Source organism: Euleptes europaea, chromosome 2, assembly GCF_029931775.1.
Source record: "Euleptes europaea isolate rEulEur1 chromosome 2, rEulEur1.hap1, whole genome shotgun sequence".
In the NCBI taxonomy this organism is placed as follows: Eukaryota; Metazoa; Chordata; class Lepidosauria; order Squamata; family Sphaerodactylidae; genus Euleptes; species Euleptes europaea.
This window is the reverse complement of record NC_079313.1, coordinates 2,829,622-2,848,566: the sequence shown is the minus strand read 5'-3', so window position 1 is coordinate 2,848,566 and position 18,945 is coordinate 2,829,622. Positions and strand designations below refer to the sequence as shown.

Below are 18,945 nucleotides of genomic sequence, written 5' to 3'. Positions count from 1 at the left end.
TTTGTCAGCATAAACCCACCAGTTTTGTGAAGGCCAGGAAGATTTTCCTAAGTTTTAAATCACAAGTTACTGATCTTGATTAGAAACAGATTCTGATCTGAGAAAGGGATTTGAATCGGTAAGATTTTCAAGGATATACCATCAAGTGACACAACAGGAGTTTCAGGTGGCCAGTTTTGTCCAATCATCACAACACTTGCCACGTGGAATAATAAAACACCACTGCACAGATCACTATTCTAAAATTCTACTCACTTTTCAGATTTACTGATAGCAGTGTTAAGGGCTATCTGTTACTCAAGAGGCACGTTTGGGTTTATCTTTCTTCTTGCCCCCACGATATCTCCTCAAATAGATACAAATTTATATACATTCTATTCCTTGGCTCCATCAACCAAAAGGGAGACTGCAGCCAATAAATCAGGAGAAGACTGAGACTGGGAAGGGCAGCCATGAAGGACTCTGAAGTGTAAGGATGTGTCGCTGGAGACCAAGTTTATTATTCCATTGTATTCCCCATTACTATGTACGGGTGTGAAAGCTGGACATCGAAGAAAGCTGATAGGAAGAAAGTAGATTCCTTTGAAATGTGGTGTTGGAGGAGAGGGTTACGGATACCGTGGACCGCCCAAAAAACACACAAATCAGTGGGTTATAGATGAAATCAAGACTGGACTGACCCTAGAAGCTAAAATGACTCAACTGAGGCTGTTGTATTTTGGTCACATTATGAGAAGACAAGAGTTGCTGGAAAAGACCATCATGCAAGGAAAAGTTGAGGGCAGCAGGAAAAGAGGAAGACCCAACAAGAGATGGATGGACTCTGTAAAGGAAGCTACGGCCCTCAGTTTGCAAGATCTAAGCAAGACTGTCAAAAACAGGACCCTATGAATCAACGTCCTCCAAAGAGTCGGAAGCGACATGATGGCACTTGACACACACACCCAGATTCTACTATATACTTCTTCATAGTAGCATTTCGGAGATCCCTGTAAAATTCACAGCTCAGTAAAATATGTACAACTGACTCGATCACGTTTGCACTGCCGGGGCATAGCCATGCCTGCCTACTATCCGCTGGATCTAGGCCAGCGTTGGAATCTTCCACTAAGCAGGGCTGATGGAAAGGCATTAAACCAAGCTCTAGAGAAAGCCCATCTGTATTTAGAGAAGGTGATATATGGGGTGGGGGGAACCCATTTACAGACAGATTGCCTTTGGGCATGTGTAGAATCCAAGAAATCAGCCAACAAATCAGACTAGGAAGGGCAGCCATGAAGGAGTTAGAAAACATTCTGGAGTGTAAGGATGTGTCACTGGCCACCAAGATCAAGTTAATTCAGGCCATCGTATTCCCTATTACTATGTATGGGTGTGAAAGCTGGACAATGAAGAAAGCCGATAGGAAGAAAGTAGATTCCTTTGAAATGTGGTGTTGGAGGAGAGTGGTACGGATACCGTGGACTGCCAAAACAAACAAATCAGTAGGTTATAGATCAAATCAAGCCTCAACTGACCCAAGAAGCTAAAATGACTAAACTGAGGCTGTTGTACTTTGGTGGCATTATGAGAAGACGAGAGTCACTGGAAAAGACAATCATGCTAGGAAAAGTGGAAGGCAGCAGGGAAAGAGGAATCTTTTCTTGCTCCTTCACGGCTGCCCTTCCCTGTGAAGCCAGCTACTACGTAGCAAAACACCTTTCAAAAACATGAAATAAATTGGCCGCTACTTAACGCCGCCGCGTGAGCCTCTGGCCCCCCCTCCTCCCGCACGTGGCTCCCATGACCCCCCCCACCAGGGCCCACGTGGACCCGCCCACGGATCGCAACGCAGCTCCCGCGAGAGCGCGCTGACGTCACGCGCCCAATGGAACCGCGAGGCGCCATTTACTGACCGCGGGGGGGTGGAGGGCCTCGCGCCACGCACATGCGCAGAACCACCCTCCCCTTATTCCGGCTTTTTTCTCGCTCCCCTCAGGGGGAACGTTTTTACCTTCCGAAGCCGCTCGAGGAGGACGCTCTTGTTCCCGCCGCTGTCCAGGCTGCGGCGCTTCAGCTCTGCCCTCAGGTCGATCACCCGCAGATCGCTGAGGCGCCGCACCGCCGTCATCCCCCCGAGGGGCTCCGCAGCGCCGCCCCCGCTGAGGGGCGCCGCCGCTTCTCCGGCGAGTCCGGCCTCGTTCTCCGACGCCATGGGAAGCAAACGCCGTTCCCGTTCGGGCTCGCTTTTTTCTTTTTCAGTCGGCAAGACGGATTGAAGCGGCGCGCAAAATGGCGGCCTCCGCCTCTGTGCGCATGCGGGGGCTTCGCCGGCTACGCCATGGGCGCATGCGCAGACTCAGGAGCCCGTTGGGCCCCCTAGAGAGCGCCGCTTGCCACCGCAGCGGCGCAGGCTGATAGGTCCTTCCTTACAAAAGTACCCGGATGCGACCAACGCGATAGAAGGGAAGGCATGTATTCATAGATACATTCTAGCTTTGAAAAGTATTTATCCGCAAGCGATAAATACCTTTTTAAAAAGTCCATAAAGAGGCTCGTGTAAGGAGTCCGCGAGAACATGCATTTTTACCATTAATTCTTTTTTGTTTCTTGGACGTCCCCTTTCGTTTCCCCTAACCCTACAATCGCAGGGTACTGCGCATGCGCTGATCTATAGCATGTGCCGTAGAGAAAGAATTCATGAGCTCTCACTTCCGGTTTCTGTATCAACACGTTGGAGAACAGTAGTTACAGCCGCTCTATCCCTCTGCAGTGGTTGCTCCGTTGAGACCTGAAGAAAGGGGGCTCCGGTCTACGAAAGCTTAATTAGTCCTTAAAGTGCGATTTTACGTCCCTTAACACAGTGCTACTGGACACCTGTTACTTAACTATGAATAAGTCAAAAAGGGCAAGAGTCCAGTAGCACCTTAAAGACTAACAAAAATATTTTCTGGTAGGGTATGAGCTTTCGTGAGCCACAGCTCACTTCTTCAGATACAGTATCACAGAGCCACAGCTCACTTCTTCAGATACTGTATCTGAAGAAGTGAGCTGTGGCTCACGAAAGCTCATACCCTACCAGAAAATATTTTTGTTAGTCTTTAAGGTGCTACTGGACTCTTGCCCTTTTTGACTACTGCAAACAGACTAACATGGCTACCCACTGTGAATTAACTATGAATAAGTAGCCAGAACGCCCACGTTTAAGACCATCTAGAATTCTTTATCAGGATGGGATTATCAGATATTGCAGGGCATGGCACGATTTCAAACGATGCCTTCAGCAATCACCCATGGTAGCAGGAAAAGAGGAAGACCCAACAAGAGATGGATGGACTCAATAAAGGAAGCCACAGCCTTCAATTTGCAAGATCTGATCAAGGCTGTCAAAGATAGGACATTTTGGAAAACTTTCATTCATACGGTCGCCATGAGTCGGAAACGACTTGACGGCACTTAACACACACACACACAGATATTTTAAAAATCCCTCATAACCTAAGGCTATGTCCTTGCCCCTCAGGTTCGATAGAGGATCTCCCACATATTTTGTTTAGTTGCCCATTTTACAACTCGATTCGTTTTAAATTAACCCAGCATATCCCAGATGTATTAGATACAGTTGAGGTCCCAGTTAGATGGTTTAATAGCAGACGTTAATTCAAATTTCACGCTTAGTGTGGCCTTTTATATCATGTTAGCTTCTAAGCTAAGGAAGAAATTTGTTGGAAATTAGACTCCGAAGTTGACACAGAAAGAATAATCTAGAACTATAACACCCAATTCAGTAAACAATATGTATATATGTGGCTGTCTGTAACATTTTTTAAAAATTTATAAATGCAACTCTGGGTGTTGGGGGTTATACATTTTGTATGGTTTTAATCTGAACATTGTTAAGGTCTGTGACTAAAACATTAATAAAATTGCTTGCTTGCTATTGCAGGGCCTGCTCTAAATGTTGAGAACGAAGGTGCAAGAGGGCAAACTTTATAACAGCAATAGATTGTATTTTTAATGTTTGAAAATTGGACAGCTTTCCACTTCGTATTCTTTACTGGACGTATTATACTATTTTTTTTCCTGTGTTGTCAAATGTGCAATCCAATTTTATCGCTCTGTCGTATAATAAAGGTAAAGATAGTGGCTCAGGGGCAGAGCATCTGCTTGGCATGCAGAAGGCCAGTTAAAGGGACCAGGCAAGTGGGTGACGGGAAAGACCCCTGCCTGAGACCCTGGAGAGCCGCTGCCGGCCTGAGTAGACAACGCCGTCTTCGATGTACCAAAGGTCTGACTCAGTACAAGGCGGCTTCACGTGATCTCCGTCGAGCCGCGTTTCCTATCTTCCAGGCTTGGGGGTGGGTGGGGGAGAAGTAGAGCCCCGCCCCCTCGGTCCCTCCGCGCGTGCGCCTGGCTTCCCCTCCCCCCTCCCCAGCCGCCCTCCTTCGCGCAGGCGCGAGCCGCGGCCTCCCTCCGCGCGTGCGCAGTTGCCTCCGTCCGCCTCTCCGTCTAGGGCCGGCGCCTTCCCGCCATTTTGTCTGAGGGGAGCGTTGTGGGGGGAGGGGAGAGAGAAGAAGAAGAAGGATCGCCCCGTCGCCTCCTTTCGGTTGTGAGGGGAAGGGGTGGGGAAAGAGAGCGGGAGAGGGTCGGCGTCCAGCGATGGCGGCGGCCGAGTCCGAGAGCCCAGCGGCGGCCGGGCCGGAGGAGGCGGCGGCGGCGGCGGCGGGGTCTCCGCTCCTGCCTCCCCCCGCGGCCTCCGCCCCGGGCCGGCGCCTCAGCGACCTGCGGGTGATCGACCTGCGGGCCGAGCTGAAGCGGCGCAACCTGGACAGCGGCGGCAACAAGAGCGTCCTCCTCGAGCGCCTCCGCAGGGTCAGTGAGGGAAGGGGGGCCGCGCGGGCGCCATGATGGCGGCGGTGGTGGTGACGGGGAGGGGGCAGCGCCGCTAGGCCCGAGCCGAGGGCCTTGGCCGACACCCCTCGCCCGGGGAATAGATGGGGGACGCCCCACTCCCACACACTTACCCACCCGCCCGGAGGGGTCTCTGTCTCTCCCCCGCCCTCCCCCCCCCACCAAGCACTTCGGGCCCCCTTTGTTATGAGGCGGCCTTTTATTTACCTTTTTTCCCTCCCCGCCTTCGTCCCCAAAGCAGTTTAACGACCTTCCCCCCCCTTTTTTAAATTCCCCACAACAACCCCGCGAGGTAGGCCGGGCCGAGAGTGCGTGACTGGCCCAAGGTCAAACCCCCCCCCCCGGAGAGGCGAGGATTCGAACTGGCGACTGAAGGGCTTCTTAGGCCCCCTTTTGCTATGTAGGCGCCCTTTTTATTGTTTTACCCCCCCCTTTCTCCCCACAGCAGGTTGCGTTCTCTTCCCCTCCCCCCCTCCGTTTTATCCTCGCAACAACCCTGCGGGGTAGGCCAGGCCGAGACCATCTGACTGGCTCGAGGTCGCCCAGAGAGCCTCCGAGGCACCACGGCTTAGTGCCCCCTTTGTTATAAGGTGCCCCATTTATTTGGTTTTATCCCTCCCCCTTTCTCTCCAAAGCAAATTACGTTTCCCTCCCCCCCCCATATTATCCTCACAACAACCCTGCGGAGTAGGCCAGGCTGTGGGTGCGCGACTGGCCCAAGGTCACCTCCCCCCCGGAATCTCAGCGGCACTGTTGGGGATTCGAACCAGTGACTGGGAGGTAGCCAGGAGGGGACACGCGAGGCCCATGGAGGGCTTCTTCTGCCCCCTTTGTTATAAGGGGTCCTTTTATTGGTTATAACCCCTCCCCCTCTCTCCCCAGTGGGGCTCTAAAACAAGTTACGTTTCCTCTCTCCGTTTTATCGTCACAACAACCCTGCGAGGTAGGCCAGGCCAAAACTGCCTGAGTGGCCCAAGGTCGCCCAGAGAGCCTCCATGGCAAACTCTAGACTCGAAGGTAGCCTGGAGAGGATGCGTGAGGCCCCCGAGGGGCTTCTTATGCCATTTTGTTATGAGGCACCCTTTTTTTTATTTCTCTCCCGCCTTTCTCCCCAAAATAGCTTGCGTTCTCTCCCCCCTCTGATTTATCCTCACAGCAACCTTGAGAGGTAGGCCAGGCCGAGACTGCCTGACTGGCTGAAGGTCACTCAGAGAGACTCCATGGCACCAGTGCGGATTTGAACTTGCAACTCAGATGTAGTCTGGAGAGAGTGCCTGAGGCCCACGAAAGGCTTCTTATGCTCCTGTGTTATAAGGCGCCCTTTTATTTGTTTCTCCCCACTTTCCTCCCCAAAGAAGCTTGCGTTCTTCTCCCCCCCCCCCCACCGTTTTATCCTCACAACAACCCTGTAAGGTAGGACAGGCTGAGGATGCATGACTGGCCCAAGATCACCCAGAGAGCCTCCGTGGCACCAGTGGGGATTCAAACTTGGGACTCCCGGATCCTAGTCCAACATTTTAACCACTACAACATGCTTTGGGTCATGTAGAACAACCCCCTGCACAATGAGGGAAATTCACAACTCCCACCCCCAGTGATCCCTACTCCATGCCCAGAAAATGGCCAAAAAACAAACAAAAAATCCTCTCCAGGATCCCTGGCCAGTCTGGCCTGGAGGAAAACTATTTCCTGACCCCAAAGAGAGAGAGAGATCTGGGATTTTTTTTTAATGTGTCAGGGTGGAGTGAACTATCTCAAACCCTTTTGGCTGTCAGAAGCTCTTTGCAAATTGGGGGCCCTGCTGCCTTAAAACCCCTTGAACACCCTTTTTGGGGGGATCGTTCCCATTAAGGGTCTCTGGGTTCCTGTTGCTGGGCATGAGGGCTAGGGAGAGCTGGGTTCAAGTCCTCCCATTTAGTTGTGGGTGACTTTGGGCTAGTCATGCTCTCTTGATGGTTGTTGTGAGGATGAAATGGGGGAGAAGAGCCAAGAGCCACCTGTGCTCCTCTAAGGGAAAGCTTGCCGAGTAAACAGTTTTCTGCAGCTTGCCTTGAGCCCCTGGGAAAAGTGTGGGGTGTCAATATCCTAACGCGTAATTAACCATGTTAGAGACTGGGAAGGTCAAGATTCAAAAAAAGAAAATGAGTGTAAAATTTTGAGAGGATAGGTTCAGATGCATGTGGGGACAGAGAGAGGGTGAGAAGCGGGGGGGGGGAGGAATTTGTTTTTATGTATTTGTTTAAAACATTTATCAGCCACCTTTCTCCCATGCGAAACTCCAGATGACTCACAATATAAATAAAATGTTATTAAAACAAAATTTTAAAACACAATGGAAACAACATTTAGAAAAATCAATAAAAAGGCAGCAGTTTAAAAACTCCAGTAAGGACTGCCAGTAAAAAAACCTAAATCAGTCAAATCAGTGCAGCCCTAAATAAAACTATCTGCACTTGGAAGCAATCCAGGTGGGTGGGAAAGGGTACTGGGGAAAGCAAGGGTTGTATTTCTCCATCTGCCCAGACCTGGATGGCCCAAGCTAGCCCAATTTCACCAGATCTCAGAAGAGAAGCAGGGTCGGCCCTGGTTGGTACTTGGATGGGAGACCACCAAGGAAGTCCAGGGTCGCTGTGCAGAGGCAGGTAATGGCAAACCACCTCTGAACATATCTTGCCCTGACCTGGATTGGGCAGGCTAGGCCAATCCCATCAGATCTCGGAAGCTAAGCAGGGTCGGCCCTAGTTAATCCTTGGATGGGAGACCACCAAGGAAGTGAAGGGTTGCTTTGTAGAGGCAAGCAATGGCAAACCACCTCTGTTAGTCTCTTGCCTTGAAAACCTACTGGGTTGCCATAAATTGGATGCGACTTTACACACACATTTATCTGTGTATTTTTAAAAATAATGTTATTCTATCCAGCTTCCATGGAGCTATGTGTGGCTTCCGTGACCTTCCCCATTTGATTTTCACAACAACCCTGCTGAGACTAGTCCTAAGGTTACCCACCCAGAGAGTTTCGTGGGTGACCCTGATTGTCTCTGGTACTGGCCCAGCAGTCTTAACCACACTGGGTAAAGTATATGAAACTAGAATGGTGGAGGAATGATGAGGAAGAGGGTGGCAGCAGAGGGACTGCCAGAAAAGGGAAGGGGGATAATGGGACAGTAGGAGAGATGGGGAAGGAGGAAACATGGAGAAGCACAGGGGGAGAAAGGAAGAAAAAAGCAAGGAAGAGCGGAGATTGAAAGCAAGTGAAGAGAAAGGGGTAAAGTGGGGAGGGATTAGGAGTCTGCAAGGAAGGAAGAAGGTCTTTTGTTTACTTTTTTGCCCCCACCCCTTCTCAGTAGATCTTAGGGAGAGAATGCAGCATCGCTTTTGTGGATCTTGCCATTTAGGGAGAGAGAAAAATCAGCACAGTTTTATATCAGTTAGACCAGGCTGTATTCATCCTTTGTTCCCTTATGAAGCATTATTGCCGTCCATTGTGATTCAGTAGGTTTCTTGTGGCCTGATTAAGATCGCCAGAGTAAAACAGTCATACCAAGGAGCATTTTGAAGGTGCAGCAATGTAGGGCTTTCTGGTTAACAGAGCTGAAAAGTATCCCTAGTCTGTCCTAAAGCTTTGAAGATGACAGTGAAAAATTGAATTACATTTTTTAACCCTGTATTATGCTTTTGGAGAGCATGATATGCAGAGATAAAGCTCTTGGTTCTGTACCAGACAATTAAAAAGTTCTGCAACATTGACCAGGTAGTTCACCAGGGAGTTTTGCCTTTACCACAGAAGTATAAAAAGGAAGAATAACAATCTGATTTCACAACAGTTTTGAAACCCTGGCTGTTACCGCACTAGGTATTCCCAGCGATGTATTAAGAGTTTGAAAATGTTATAAAAAACATCGCTTTAAAGGGGCTTTTGGATGCCACGGCTAAAAAATGGTTGGAAAACGTCTTCATGGCTAAAGGGGCCAAACAAAGTGCGAACAGTATTTTTTATAAGTTTTAAACTCTTAATACATCGGTAGGAATACATAGAAAGTGTGAACAGTATTTTTTATAACATTTTCAAACTCTTAATACATCGCTGGGAATACCTAGTGCGGTAACAGCCCAAGGTAAGGTTTTATATAATGCTGTTTCTCAGCATCATTTAGTATAAGTAATGTGCTGAGGTAGTGGCTTTCAGACTTGCATCCTGAAGCCTTTTCTGCATTATTATATCTATTTTGGAACTCCCATCATGTTTGTTAAAATACCCTGTGTGTTGCAGAGGATTCTGTGACATATTCTAGGGTACATGCTTGGTTTACATGGTCACTGTTAGGTTTCCTATTCATCATGAATTGAGCACAGCTTAGAATCTCTTCCCTACTGGACTGCTGCATAACGCAGAAGTAGATCAGGAATTGTGCACATTGATCAAGCTGTATTTCAAGGACAATCATCTACCATTATCAGTCTTTCCTCTCAACAAGATAATTATCTTTGGCTGGTGGGTTTTGTCTTTCCTCAAAGTCAACGAAAAGGGAAATCCCATTGACTTCTTCCCCCCAATATTTGCTCCTGCTTCCTTCCCTCACACCTACCTTCACCAATATGTTCACCCTTCTCAGCTGCCAGTTTCCCTCCCAAAGCCTCAGCTCAGCCTCTGCAGTTCCCCCCCTTTTTTTCTGTCTCTCCTACTCCAGCCAATTTCTGATGGAGGTCTGCAATATGTTGCATCATTTTAGGTTCATAGAATCATGGAGTTGGAAGGGATACCAGGGTCATCTAGTCCAACCTCCTGCACAATGCAGGAAATTAACAAATACCTCCCCCCAGTGACCCCCTGCTCCATGCCCAGAAGATGGCCAAGATGCCCTCCCTCTCATCATCTGCCTAAGGTCATAGAATCAGCATTGCTGACAGATGGCCATCTAGCCTCTGCTTAAAAACCTCCAAGGAAGGAGAGCTTACCGCCTCCTGAGGAAACCTGTTACACTGAGGAACCGCTCTAAATTCTTCCTAATGTCTAGACGGAAACTCTTTGGATTTAATTTCAACCCGTTGGTTCTGGTCCGACCTTCTGGGGCAACAGAAAACAACTCGGCACTATCCTCTATATGACAGCTTTTCAAGTACTTGAAGATGGTTATCATATCCCTTCTCAGTCTTCTCTTCAGGCTAAACATACCCAGCTCCTTCAACCTTTCCTCATAGGACTTGGTCTCCAGACCAGTGGTCCACAGTGCCACCAAAATGTCTTTTTTCCAGCAGCGTCTGCCCATGTACAGACATCACTTTTTACTTTCTTGTGATTTTTAATTCCCCTCCTTTGTTTTCATATTTTTCTGCAAATCCAGGTTTCCAGAAACATTTCTTAGACCTGAGTGGGCTCCCACCATGGATTTTTAGATTTGTGCATTGGGGCTGTCCATTGCTATTAGATCTAAAATCCTTTGCATGAAGCACGTATTGGATATTACCTCAGTTATTCTTACAGTAAATCTCTGAGGTAGCTGGAAGTATCTTGTATTGCCTGTGCAGTTGTGGGGCTCAGTCAGTGGCATATGTAAGGCTAGCCAGTAATTCACAGCTGAGGTAAGAGTTGAACAGTTGTCACTGGGTCACGGCATATGCTCTTGACTGGTTGAAGTTCAGATAGCAAGTCCAGGAAAGGCCTCATTGCCTAAGTTCTTTGAGAGCAACTGCCAGACATACAACTGGCTCCGGCCTGGTGGAATCTGCTGGCCTCCCTACCCCCCCCTTTCCAGTTTATATACTACATCAACTGAGGGGGTGGCCCACCGCCTATCTCGGTCAATATGATCGATTGGAATTTAGGTGCCATCTGAGATTCTTGGGGTTTATTTTAAATTAGAGATTGTGTTGTTTTAAGTTCAGAAATTAACATTTAATCTTATTGTTTTGATATTGTTGATGTGTTTTATATGATGTTATCCACCCTGAGCCTGGCTTTGGCTGCGGAGGGCAGGCTACAAATCGCAAAAATAAATAAAAATAAATAAATACGCAGCACTGGGCTGGATAGAGCAATAGTGTGACTCACTGTAATAGGATTTTACTGTGTTTGTAGACAATACCAGCTATCAAGAGATGATGCTGAAATAGCATCAGTCCCCAGAGGTTTTTTAACCAGGTTTCCTTGAAATTTTATAACCCTCCTCCTCAGACACTTCATTTTCCCCATGTCTGCCAGCCAGTGACCCCCAACTCTAAGCGTTGCAACTCTGAGCATTGCAGTGTTCACAAGTAGTCCAGTCCAGTCTCCTCCGTCCATCTTATGACTTTCAGTCTTCAGCACTCACTATTAAAAAGCAGTCTGTTTGCAAGTAGTGCAACAGAACAGGCAGCATATCTGTATTTAATTCAGGTTTGCATAGGCAGGGTAATGGCATTTCATTTGGGTCGTAGAATACAATCTTAATGTTAGAGCATAATGGTGGAGGGAATGCAATCAATTTTTACTTAAAAAAAACTTATTGGTGGGGAAGCAGAGGAGGGGGTTGGCATTTTCACCGCTGGTATACCCCTTCGATTTCCAGGGTGTGAACCTCTCAGGACAACAACTGCAGATCCTGTGTTAAACAACCACCCCCAAATGCCTCCCAGTGTCTCTCCATGCATCAGTGATTTTGTTTTAGATAGCCTCTGCTTTAGTTCAGCTGCTTTTTCCTTTAAAAAAAATAAGTCTTAACAGTATTTTCCAGCTGTTTGTTCCTGTGAATGTTACGAGGGTAGGCCTCATACTTTCCTTTTCTTGTGGAAATACTCACAGGTTTTTTCTTCCTAACAGGCCATTGAGGAAGAAGGGGGAAATCCTGACGAACTTCCAGTCGCTGCAGAGGTTACTAACAAGAGAACTCCCAAAAGAACTGTAAAAGGTACAGAGAAAGAGCACTTCTGTCTTGCCATCAGATGGAGTTTGTTTTTATGTTGTACCCAACAGTTCTCTTCTCTCAAGAACAGTCCCCTAATACAGATGTGGGTGCATGTTTCAAGCTGTTACTAGATTTTCTAAAATAGCTTTGCAGTGCAGTCAATATTGAGGTTTTTGGTTAAGGAAACAGAGACGGGCTGTGTTTGTCCGTTTATGTGTCGATGTGGCACCTTCCAAGTTGGGAAGGGGGCAGAGACTTTACAAAATCATCTGCTCTTTAGTTTTAATTTAGCCAGTGGTAATACAAACCCCTCTAAAGGTGTTGGCGTATCTTTTCAGGACTGAAAGGTTTTTTAGCTCAGATTTTATGCTTTATATTAGGGTTGAGCAACTTTTGTGTTCTCCAGGACCACTAGGTTCTCCAGTGATCCAGGAGCTGATTTGGCCACATGAACTGACCCTGCCATGAACAGTCTGGCAGTATTATCTTTCTACCTAGGGCATTTTTCAAAGACTGTGAGATGGCTCCACCTTCCCCATTTAACCTTCACCTTTCCCATTTAACCTTCACAATAACCCTGAGTGGTAGGATAGGCTGAGCATGTGTGTGCCTGGCCCCAGGTCACCAAGCAAGCTTCTTGTCTCCCAGATCCTAGTCTGACATACTAACTATTACACCGCTCTGGTTCTCAGTGTAATAACTGACGATAAGCAGTAAGGGCTTCATTATTATAGGGCCCAAATGTATAGCATTACATATCTGCATTTATAGGTGGTGTAGTGGTTAAGAGTGGCAGACTCTAATCTGGTGAACCAGGTTGGTTTCCCCACTCCTCCACATGAAGCCTGCTGGGGGACCTTGGGCCAGTCACAGTTCTCTCCGAACTCTCTCAGCCCCACCTCCCTCACAAGGTTTCTGTTGTGGGGAGAAGAAGGGAAGACGTTTGTAAGCCGCTTTAAGACTCCTTAACGGTAGAGAAAAGAGGGGTATAAAAACCAACTCTTCTTCTTGCATTCTGCTTTTCTGTATTGGAATAAAAGGAAGCATACCTAGAGTTCCCAGATGGTGTCTGGAGCAGCCCTAGGCCTGATTAACTTCAGGAAGGCTGTTGGGTGGTGCATCTTTAGACATACTAAGCCCTGACCTGGATGGCCCAAGCTAGCCCTTTCTTGTCAGATTGTGGAAGATAAGCAGGGTCCGCCCTTGATGGTACTTGGATGGGAGACCACCAAGGAAGTCCCAGGTTGCTATGCAGAGCCAGGCAATGGCAAACCACCTCTGAACCTCTCTTGCCTTGAAAACACATGAGGGGTTGCCATAAGTCAACTGACTTGATGGCACTTTCCACCACCATTACATTCATGTATACATGTTAACGCACAAAATTCCCCCTCCACCAGAAAAAAGCTGTAATTGTGAGTGGAATATTTTTTTATCACCACTTGGAAGCATTTTTCTTAATTTTCCATAAAAGTAAAAAATGGAAGGCAGATTCATTACTGGGTGATTACAAAGTTGCAGGGGGCTCTGGGGGGGTCAGAGTAGTTCTTCAGACCCCATAACCAGCATCACTGTTTTGTATACTTAAACTAAGGTCCAAAATCTGAAGCAGGCAGTGTGGTGATCCCTTTAGTTTTGTGCCTCTGTGTTGATTTTTAGGACGTAAACCGGAAGAAGAAGACGGTGAAGATAATGGATTGGAGGAGAGCTCGAGAGATGAGCAGGTATGGAGGGAAGGGGAAGTGCGGTTTCATGTTGCTTCACAGACTCGTTTGGAAGAACGCTGCTAATAGTCTCTTCTTTTCGTGCCCACCTTTTTTCACGTGTAGGAGGATGTCGAGGCAAGTTCAGATAACATGCAGGATATTGACATGATGGACATCAGTGTTCTGGATGAAGCTGAAACAGATAATTCCAGTGCCATCGACTGCAAGGATGATTACATCTCTGAGAACGTCCTTGACTCTGACGAGAAAGACAATACTGATGCAGAGCTGAAGGAACTTCCTGATCAGCTGATGGAGAACGAGGTGTGTAACTGGTGATGTCATTCTGTGCGTTTTTGAATTACGTGCTGGAAGCCTACGCAGCTGGTTGGTTGGTCCAAATCGTTATGAGAAATTATAGGTCCTCCTGCCCTCCTACATGTTTCACCCTGGTCGCTACGCTCTCGAGAATTTCCCAGCCCGATGTATCCTGTATCATTTCTTTCCCCCTCCTCCCCAGCTGTCAGTAATGCACACAATCTCCAGTCCACGAGTATCAACATTCTGTTGCTGACCCCTTAAACTTGAGTATTTAGCATATTCATAAGATTTCTGCACAATGACTCTTGAAGTGACACCTGTCCTTACACATGAAAAGCTGACTGTTGATAGCCAGCTATTCCAGCTATCAACAGTCAGCTTTCTGTGTGTAAGGACAGGCGGGTCAATTCAAGAGCTGACTGACCTGTGTCACTTCTCAGCATTTTCAGTCATGTGCTAGCATGCATGCATCCCTCTTTGTTCTCTAACTGGGGAAGGAGGTCATCTTATATTGGGTGTTTCCGTCTTGCTCTGGGAGGCAGGTCTAAAAGAACTTCCTGTCCTTCGGAGGGAACGCCCCTCCTCTTCCAGTTCTTTCCTGCCTCGCATCGGGAGAAGCAGCTTGTACGCAGCTCTCTGTGTCACCTAGGAAAGAGATAGGTAACTTAGCTTATTATTATCACTTCCATCTTACTTCCATCTCAGTTTCTAAATCCTTCAACAATCAGCTGGCTCAGGGCCTTTGGAACGCTCAAGAGAAGAAAATGAACATAAATACCTTGGAACTCCAGGCCATCTTCAAAGCCTTGATTCACTTCCAGGACCTGCTCCGGGGCCAGCACCTGCTTGTAAGAACGGACAATATAACAGCAAAGGCTCATATCAACAAGCAGGGAGGGTCTCGGTCTTCCGTTCTTCACCGAGAGGCCACTCAGATACTGACCTGGGCGGAAGTGAACCTGGCCTCCATCTCTGCGGAGCACATCAAGGGAGTTCTGAATACGCAGGCGGATTGGCTGAGCCGCCAATACCTGGAAGAATCAGAGTGGTCCCTACATCCAGAGGTCTTCCAGCTGTTGACCGATCATCTGGGAAGGCCACAAGTGGATTTGTTTGCCTCTGCCTCCAACCACCAGTTGCCTCGGTTTTACACACGATTCCAGCACCCAGCAGCGGAACAATCGGATGCCTTGACAGCTCCTTGGCCTCCCATCCTTCTGTATGCCTTCCCTCCACTTCCTTTGATTCCTCGAGTCATCAGACGGATCCAATTTCTGAAGGCAACGGTGCTCCTTGTCGCTTCATACTGGCCGAGACGACCCTGGTTTCCGGCACTGCTAGAAATGTCAACCAGGGAACCTTGGCCACTGCCAGTTCGTCCCGATCTTCTTCAACAGGGTCCTATTCTACACACAGACCCAGGCTGGTACCATTTGACCGCATGGTCGTTGAAAGGGACAGGCTCCTAGCTGCGGGTTATGATCCGACCGTTACAGACACCATTCTAGAATCCAGAAGGCCTTCCACAAGAAGGATTTACAACTCCACCTGGATGTAAGGTCTGGGTCCACCTGTCGAATCCCAAACAAGAGAACATCCAAACAGAGTTGTCTAAGAAGCCATTTATTTGGGAAACATAAGATGGAAAGCAGCAACTTACAGGAAAAAGGGACGAGGACTCAAGTGGGGAAAAGGCGGGAAGGTTGAACACGTATACATCAGAAGGGCGCCGTTATACATCAGAAAGGCACCGTTAGATACTAGGCTGACTCTGGTTCCCATGAAAGATTACAGCTACAGTCATAACAAACTGCAGAGCTACTCGTCCTTGACTCCAGCTGCGCTCCCAGCCCGGAGCTCACACTGGAAGGCATTCGTCCGTTGGTGTTGCCGAAAGAGCGTGGATCCTCTACGTCCAAGAATAGCTGACCTGCTAGCCTTCCTACAAGACGGTCACAAACAAAATCTAAAACCGGCCACACTTCGACGACAGCTGGCGGCCATAGCGACCATCGTGCCTCGAGTCTCAGGCTTTCCCATAACCGGCCATCCACACGTTAAGGCCTACTTAAGGGGAGTGAGTTCCACGTCACCGGCGGTGACCCATAGGTTTCTAACTTGGAGTCTCCATACGGTGCTCTCAGCCCTGACCAAGAACCCCTTTGAGCCCTTACGTTCCGTAGATCTAAAGTGGCTACGGATGAAAGCTCTCTTCCTCACTTATATTACATCTGCACAAAGAGTCTCAGAGCTGGCCGCCCTATCAGTAAACCCTGCTCTGTGTGTATTCCACAGGGATAAGGTCGTTCTCCGCCCCGACCCTCCTTTCGACCCAAGGTCAATACCCCATTCCACAGGGACCAGGATATTAATCTGCCCTCCTTCTGCACTAACCCGCAACATCCTAAGGAGAAGGAGTGGCACACCTTAGACGTCCTAAGAGCCCTGAAGATCTATATCAGGCGTTCTGAGGACATTAGGGCTTCAGAATCTCTCTTTATTAACCTTTCTCCTCCTAACAAAGGAAATCCTATGTCCAAAGCGGCCATCAGCCGTAACATTAAAAGTTGCATATCCCAGGCTTACCTCCATAGAAACCGGCCAATCCCAGGGGGAATCACTTCGCACTCAGTTAGGAGTGCCTCCACCTCCGCGGCCTTCTCACGTCAGAAGAAATTTGCAAGGCAGCTACGTGGAAATCTGCTGCCACGTTTGTTCGCCATTACAAACAAAACCTTTGTTCCTCAGCGGACGCTGCCTTTGGCAGACGGGTCCTTCAGAACATCCTACAGGACGTCCAGACCCACCCTGTTTCTCAGGACAGCTCTTGTAAGTCCAATATAAGATGAATTCCTTCCCCAGTTAGAGAACAAGCCTTGTTACTCACGTGAAGGCTCCTTCTTAGCTGGGGAAAGGAGGTCATCTTGCCCACCCTGACGGACTATCCGTTAAGAGGGCTTCATACCTACTGTAGGATGCTATTCTAAGGGGAACCTTATTACTAACCCATAGATGTATTACCACCTACATTTGTTTATATCTGTTTATTGTTTGAAACTCCTGTCCTGTTGTTATAAAGTTAAAGTTATAATGAGGTTACTGTTTATAGAGTTTTTAGCTCGGAAAGCTATTGAACTGGAAGAGGAGGGGCGTTCCCTCCGATGGACAGGAAGTTCTTTTAGACCTGCCTCCCAGAGCAACAGAGGACGGAAACACCCAATATAAGATGACCTCCTTTCCCCAGCTAAGAAGGAGCCTTCACATGAGTAACAAGTCTCGTTTTCTCCCGAGTAAAATTAATAATTTTATCTTAAGGAATGTATGTTTTGTATTCTTTCTTTCAGGAGAATGGCGAGGAACTTGATAACACGCTGGATGCCGCTCCCCCTGATTTAACTGCAGTGAAGGTAATAGCCACGTGCCGCCTCATGGTCTCCAAACATATTCTAATACCCTGAGTCATCACTTTGTTTTTAACTCTGAACTCCCTCTCCCTCCAGGGCAAAGTTCGGCTTCTTGTAGGTTCCTCAGTCGCCTGCTCCCATTTGCCCGCGGGCGGCCAAAGTTGAATGGGAGTGCTGTTCCAAAGCTTGCCTTGTTGTTCATGCGGCAGGAGAAGAGTAGCTTAAAAGCTGTCTCTCACCTTTGAGGGAAGCATCTGAAGCAAACAGCTGTTTGCGCTTGTTTGGAGTGAGGGCTATGGAAGCCTGAGAGTCTGGGTTTGGCCTCAAACTACCAGGCCTCCAGTGTTTGGTACAGTAGGCCCTAGCTGTCGTTGCAGAAATAAAACCTCTCTAATTACCTCCCCACCAGTAACTCATCCAAAAATGGTGGCAGTTCCGGAAATGTCATCCACTCTGTTTGTGTGTATTGAGATTTTGTTGCCAAGGGACCAGCCGCTGTTGTACAATTTTGTCAAGCAGCCCGCCTCATAGGCTGTTGTAAGATAACACCGTCCAGTGATCACAACCTCTAGAGCGGTCACAACCACCACTCCAAACCACTGCTCTTTACCACCACACTATGCTGGCTCTTACTGGTAGAGCTCATGCTTGGCATGTGGAAAATCCCACGATCAATCTCTGGCTTCTCTAGTTAAAAAGCTTTCAAGAGTTGGAAAGAGCTGAGAGGGTAGATACCTGTTGCCAGCAAGAGTGGAAACCTTTGAGCTAGGTTGAACTGTGGTCTTAATGGCATATGGAAACATTGTATGTCGATGTTTATAATTTTGGCATCTAGGATTTTAAAATAACTTTCTAGTTTTTATAGCTTTGAAGGGGCTGGATTTGTTTGATTAATCAAAAGTAAATGTTTGAATGCAATATTAATTTAATGTGACTCAAACTTCCTTTTGCATAATTTAAGGTTTTTTTTTTCCCCTTCCATTTTTTTACTGTAGGATTTGGAATCTGAACATGCAGAGCCAGGTACTGTCATATATGTTGCCTTTCCAGTAATTCTTCTGATTTTAAAAATGTGGAAAAGGTACAGACCTTAAACTTTTTGTTTTACTGTAAGACTATCCAGATCATTGCAGAGGTCCTTAAAGGTTGGAAACCCAACCGCATCCCTAGATCTGTCAAATAATGCCTATCATTTAAGAATTATTTTTCTAGACGAAGCATTTGCAACAAGACTTGTGCTTAGCTTCACAGATGCACTAGAAATGTAATGTCAGAGCTTTGAAAGCAAAAGATTTGGTACTTGTAGACCAGACTGTGCTATCCAATTCCTTGATTTGTGATCCAATAGAATAGTGAAGGCATTTAAAAAATTATATTAGGGCAATGCCAAGTTTTAAGTCAGTAACGGGATATAACAGAAGAAGGAAGACGAGGTTCCAAATGGAAATTCCATAAAGATACTATTTACTTTCTTCGACTTTCACACGTTCATCCACCGGCAGAAGATTTTCGAGTTATCATGTTGGAGTGCGCTGCTTTTAAAAAAGAGAGAGAAATTCAGAGTTTGAAATGGAATTTTGAGTTCATTGAATCATTCCGTTTAAGCCTCCTGGAAGTTGGGAAGCTAAATTTGGGAAGAACTAGAAAAGACGAACCTCTTGAAGACTTGTCAAGAACGAGCCTGAAGGTTTTTCATTAAACTAATAGGGTCGTGTTCTCCGTATCTTTTGGTCTTTCATAAGC

The 18,945-nt window shown here is 47.4% G+C and overlaps 2 protein-coding genes across 2 annotated transcripts in view; one reads left to right on the top strand and one right to left on the bottom strand.

The window, feature by feature from the left end:
- Positions 1 to 2,194, bottom strand: part of LOC130473943 (scaffold attachment factor B2-like) — a 41,493-nt gene extending 39,299 nt beyond the window's left edge. Inside the window, exon 1 of the mRNA XM_056845591.1 lies at positions 1,994 to 2,194. Within this exon, the coding sequence (XP_056701569.1) occupies positions 1,994 to 2,194 (201 nt within the window). The remainder of the gene's footprint in view (positions 1 to 1,993) is intronic.
- A 2,444-nt stretch (positions 2,195 to 4,638) lies between these two features.
- The window catches only part of SAFB (scaffold attachment factor B), a 45,890-nt gene continuing 31,583 nt past the window's right edge, over positions 4,639 to 18,945 (top strand). The window contains exons 1-6 of the mRNA XM_056845595.1: positions 4,639 to 4,851; positions 11,687 to 11,774; positions 13,431 to 13,495; positions 13,601 to 13,801; positions 17,143 to 17,205; positions 18,198 to 18,225. Of these exons, the coding sequence (XP_056701573.1) occupies positions 4,639 to 4,851; positions 11,687 to 11,774; positions 13,431 to 13,495; positions 13,601 to 13,801; positions 17,143 to 17,205; positions 18,198 to 18,225 (658 nt within the window). The remainder of the gene's footprint in view (positions 4,852 to 11,686; positions 11,775 to 13,430; positions 13,496 to 13,600; positions 13,802 to 17,142; positions 17,206 to 18,197; positions 18,226 to 18,945) is intronic.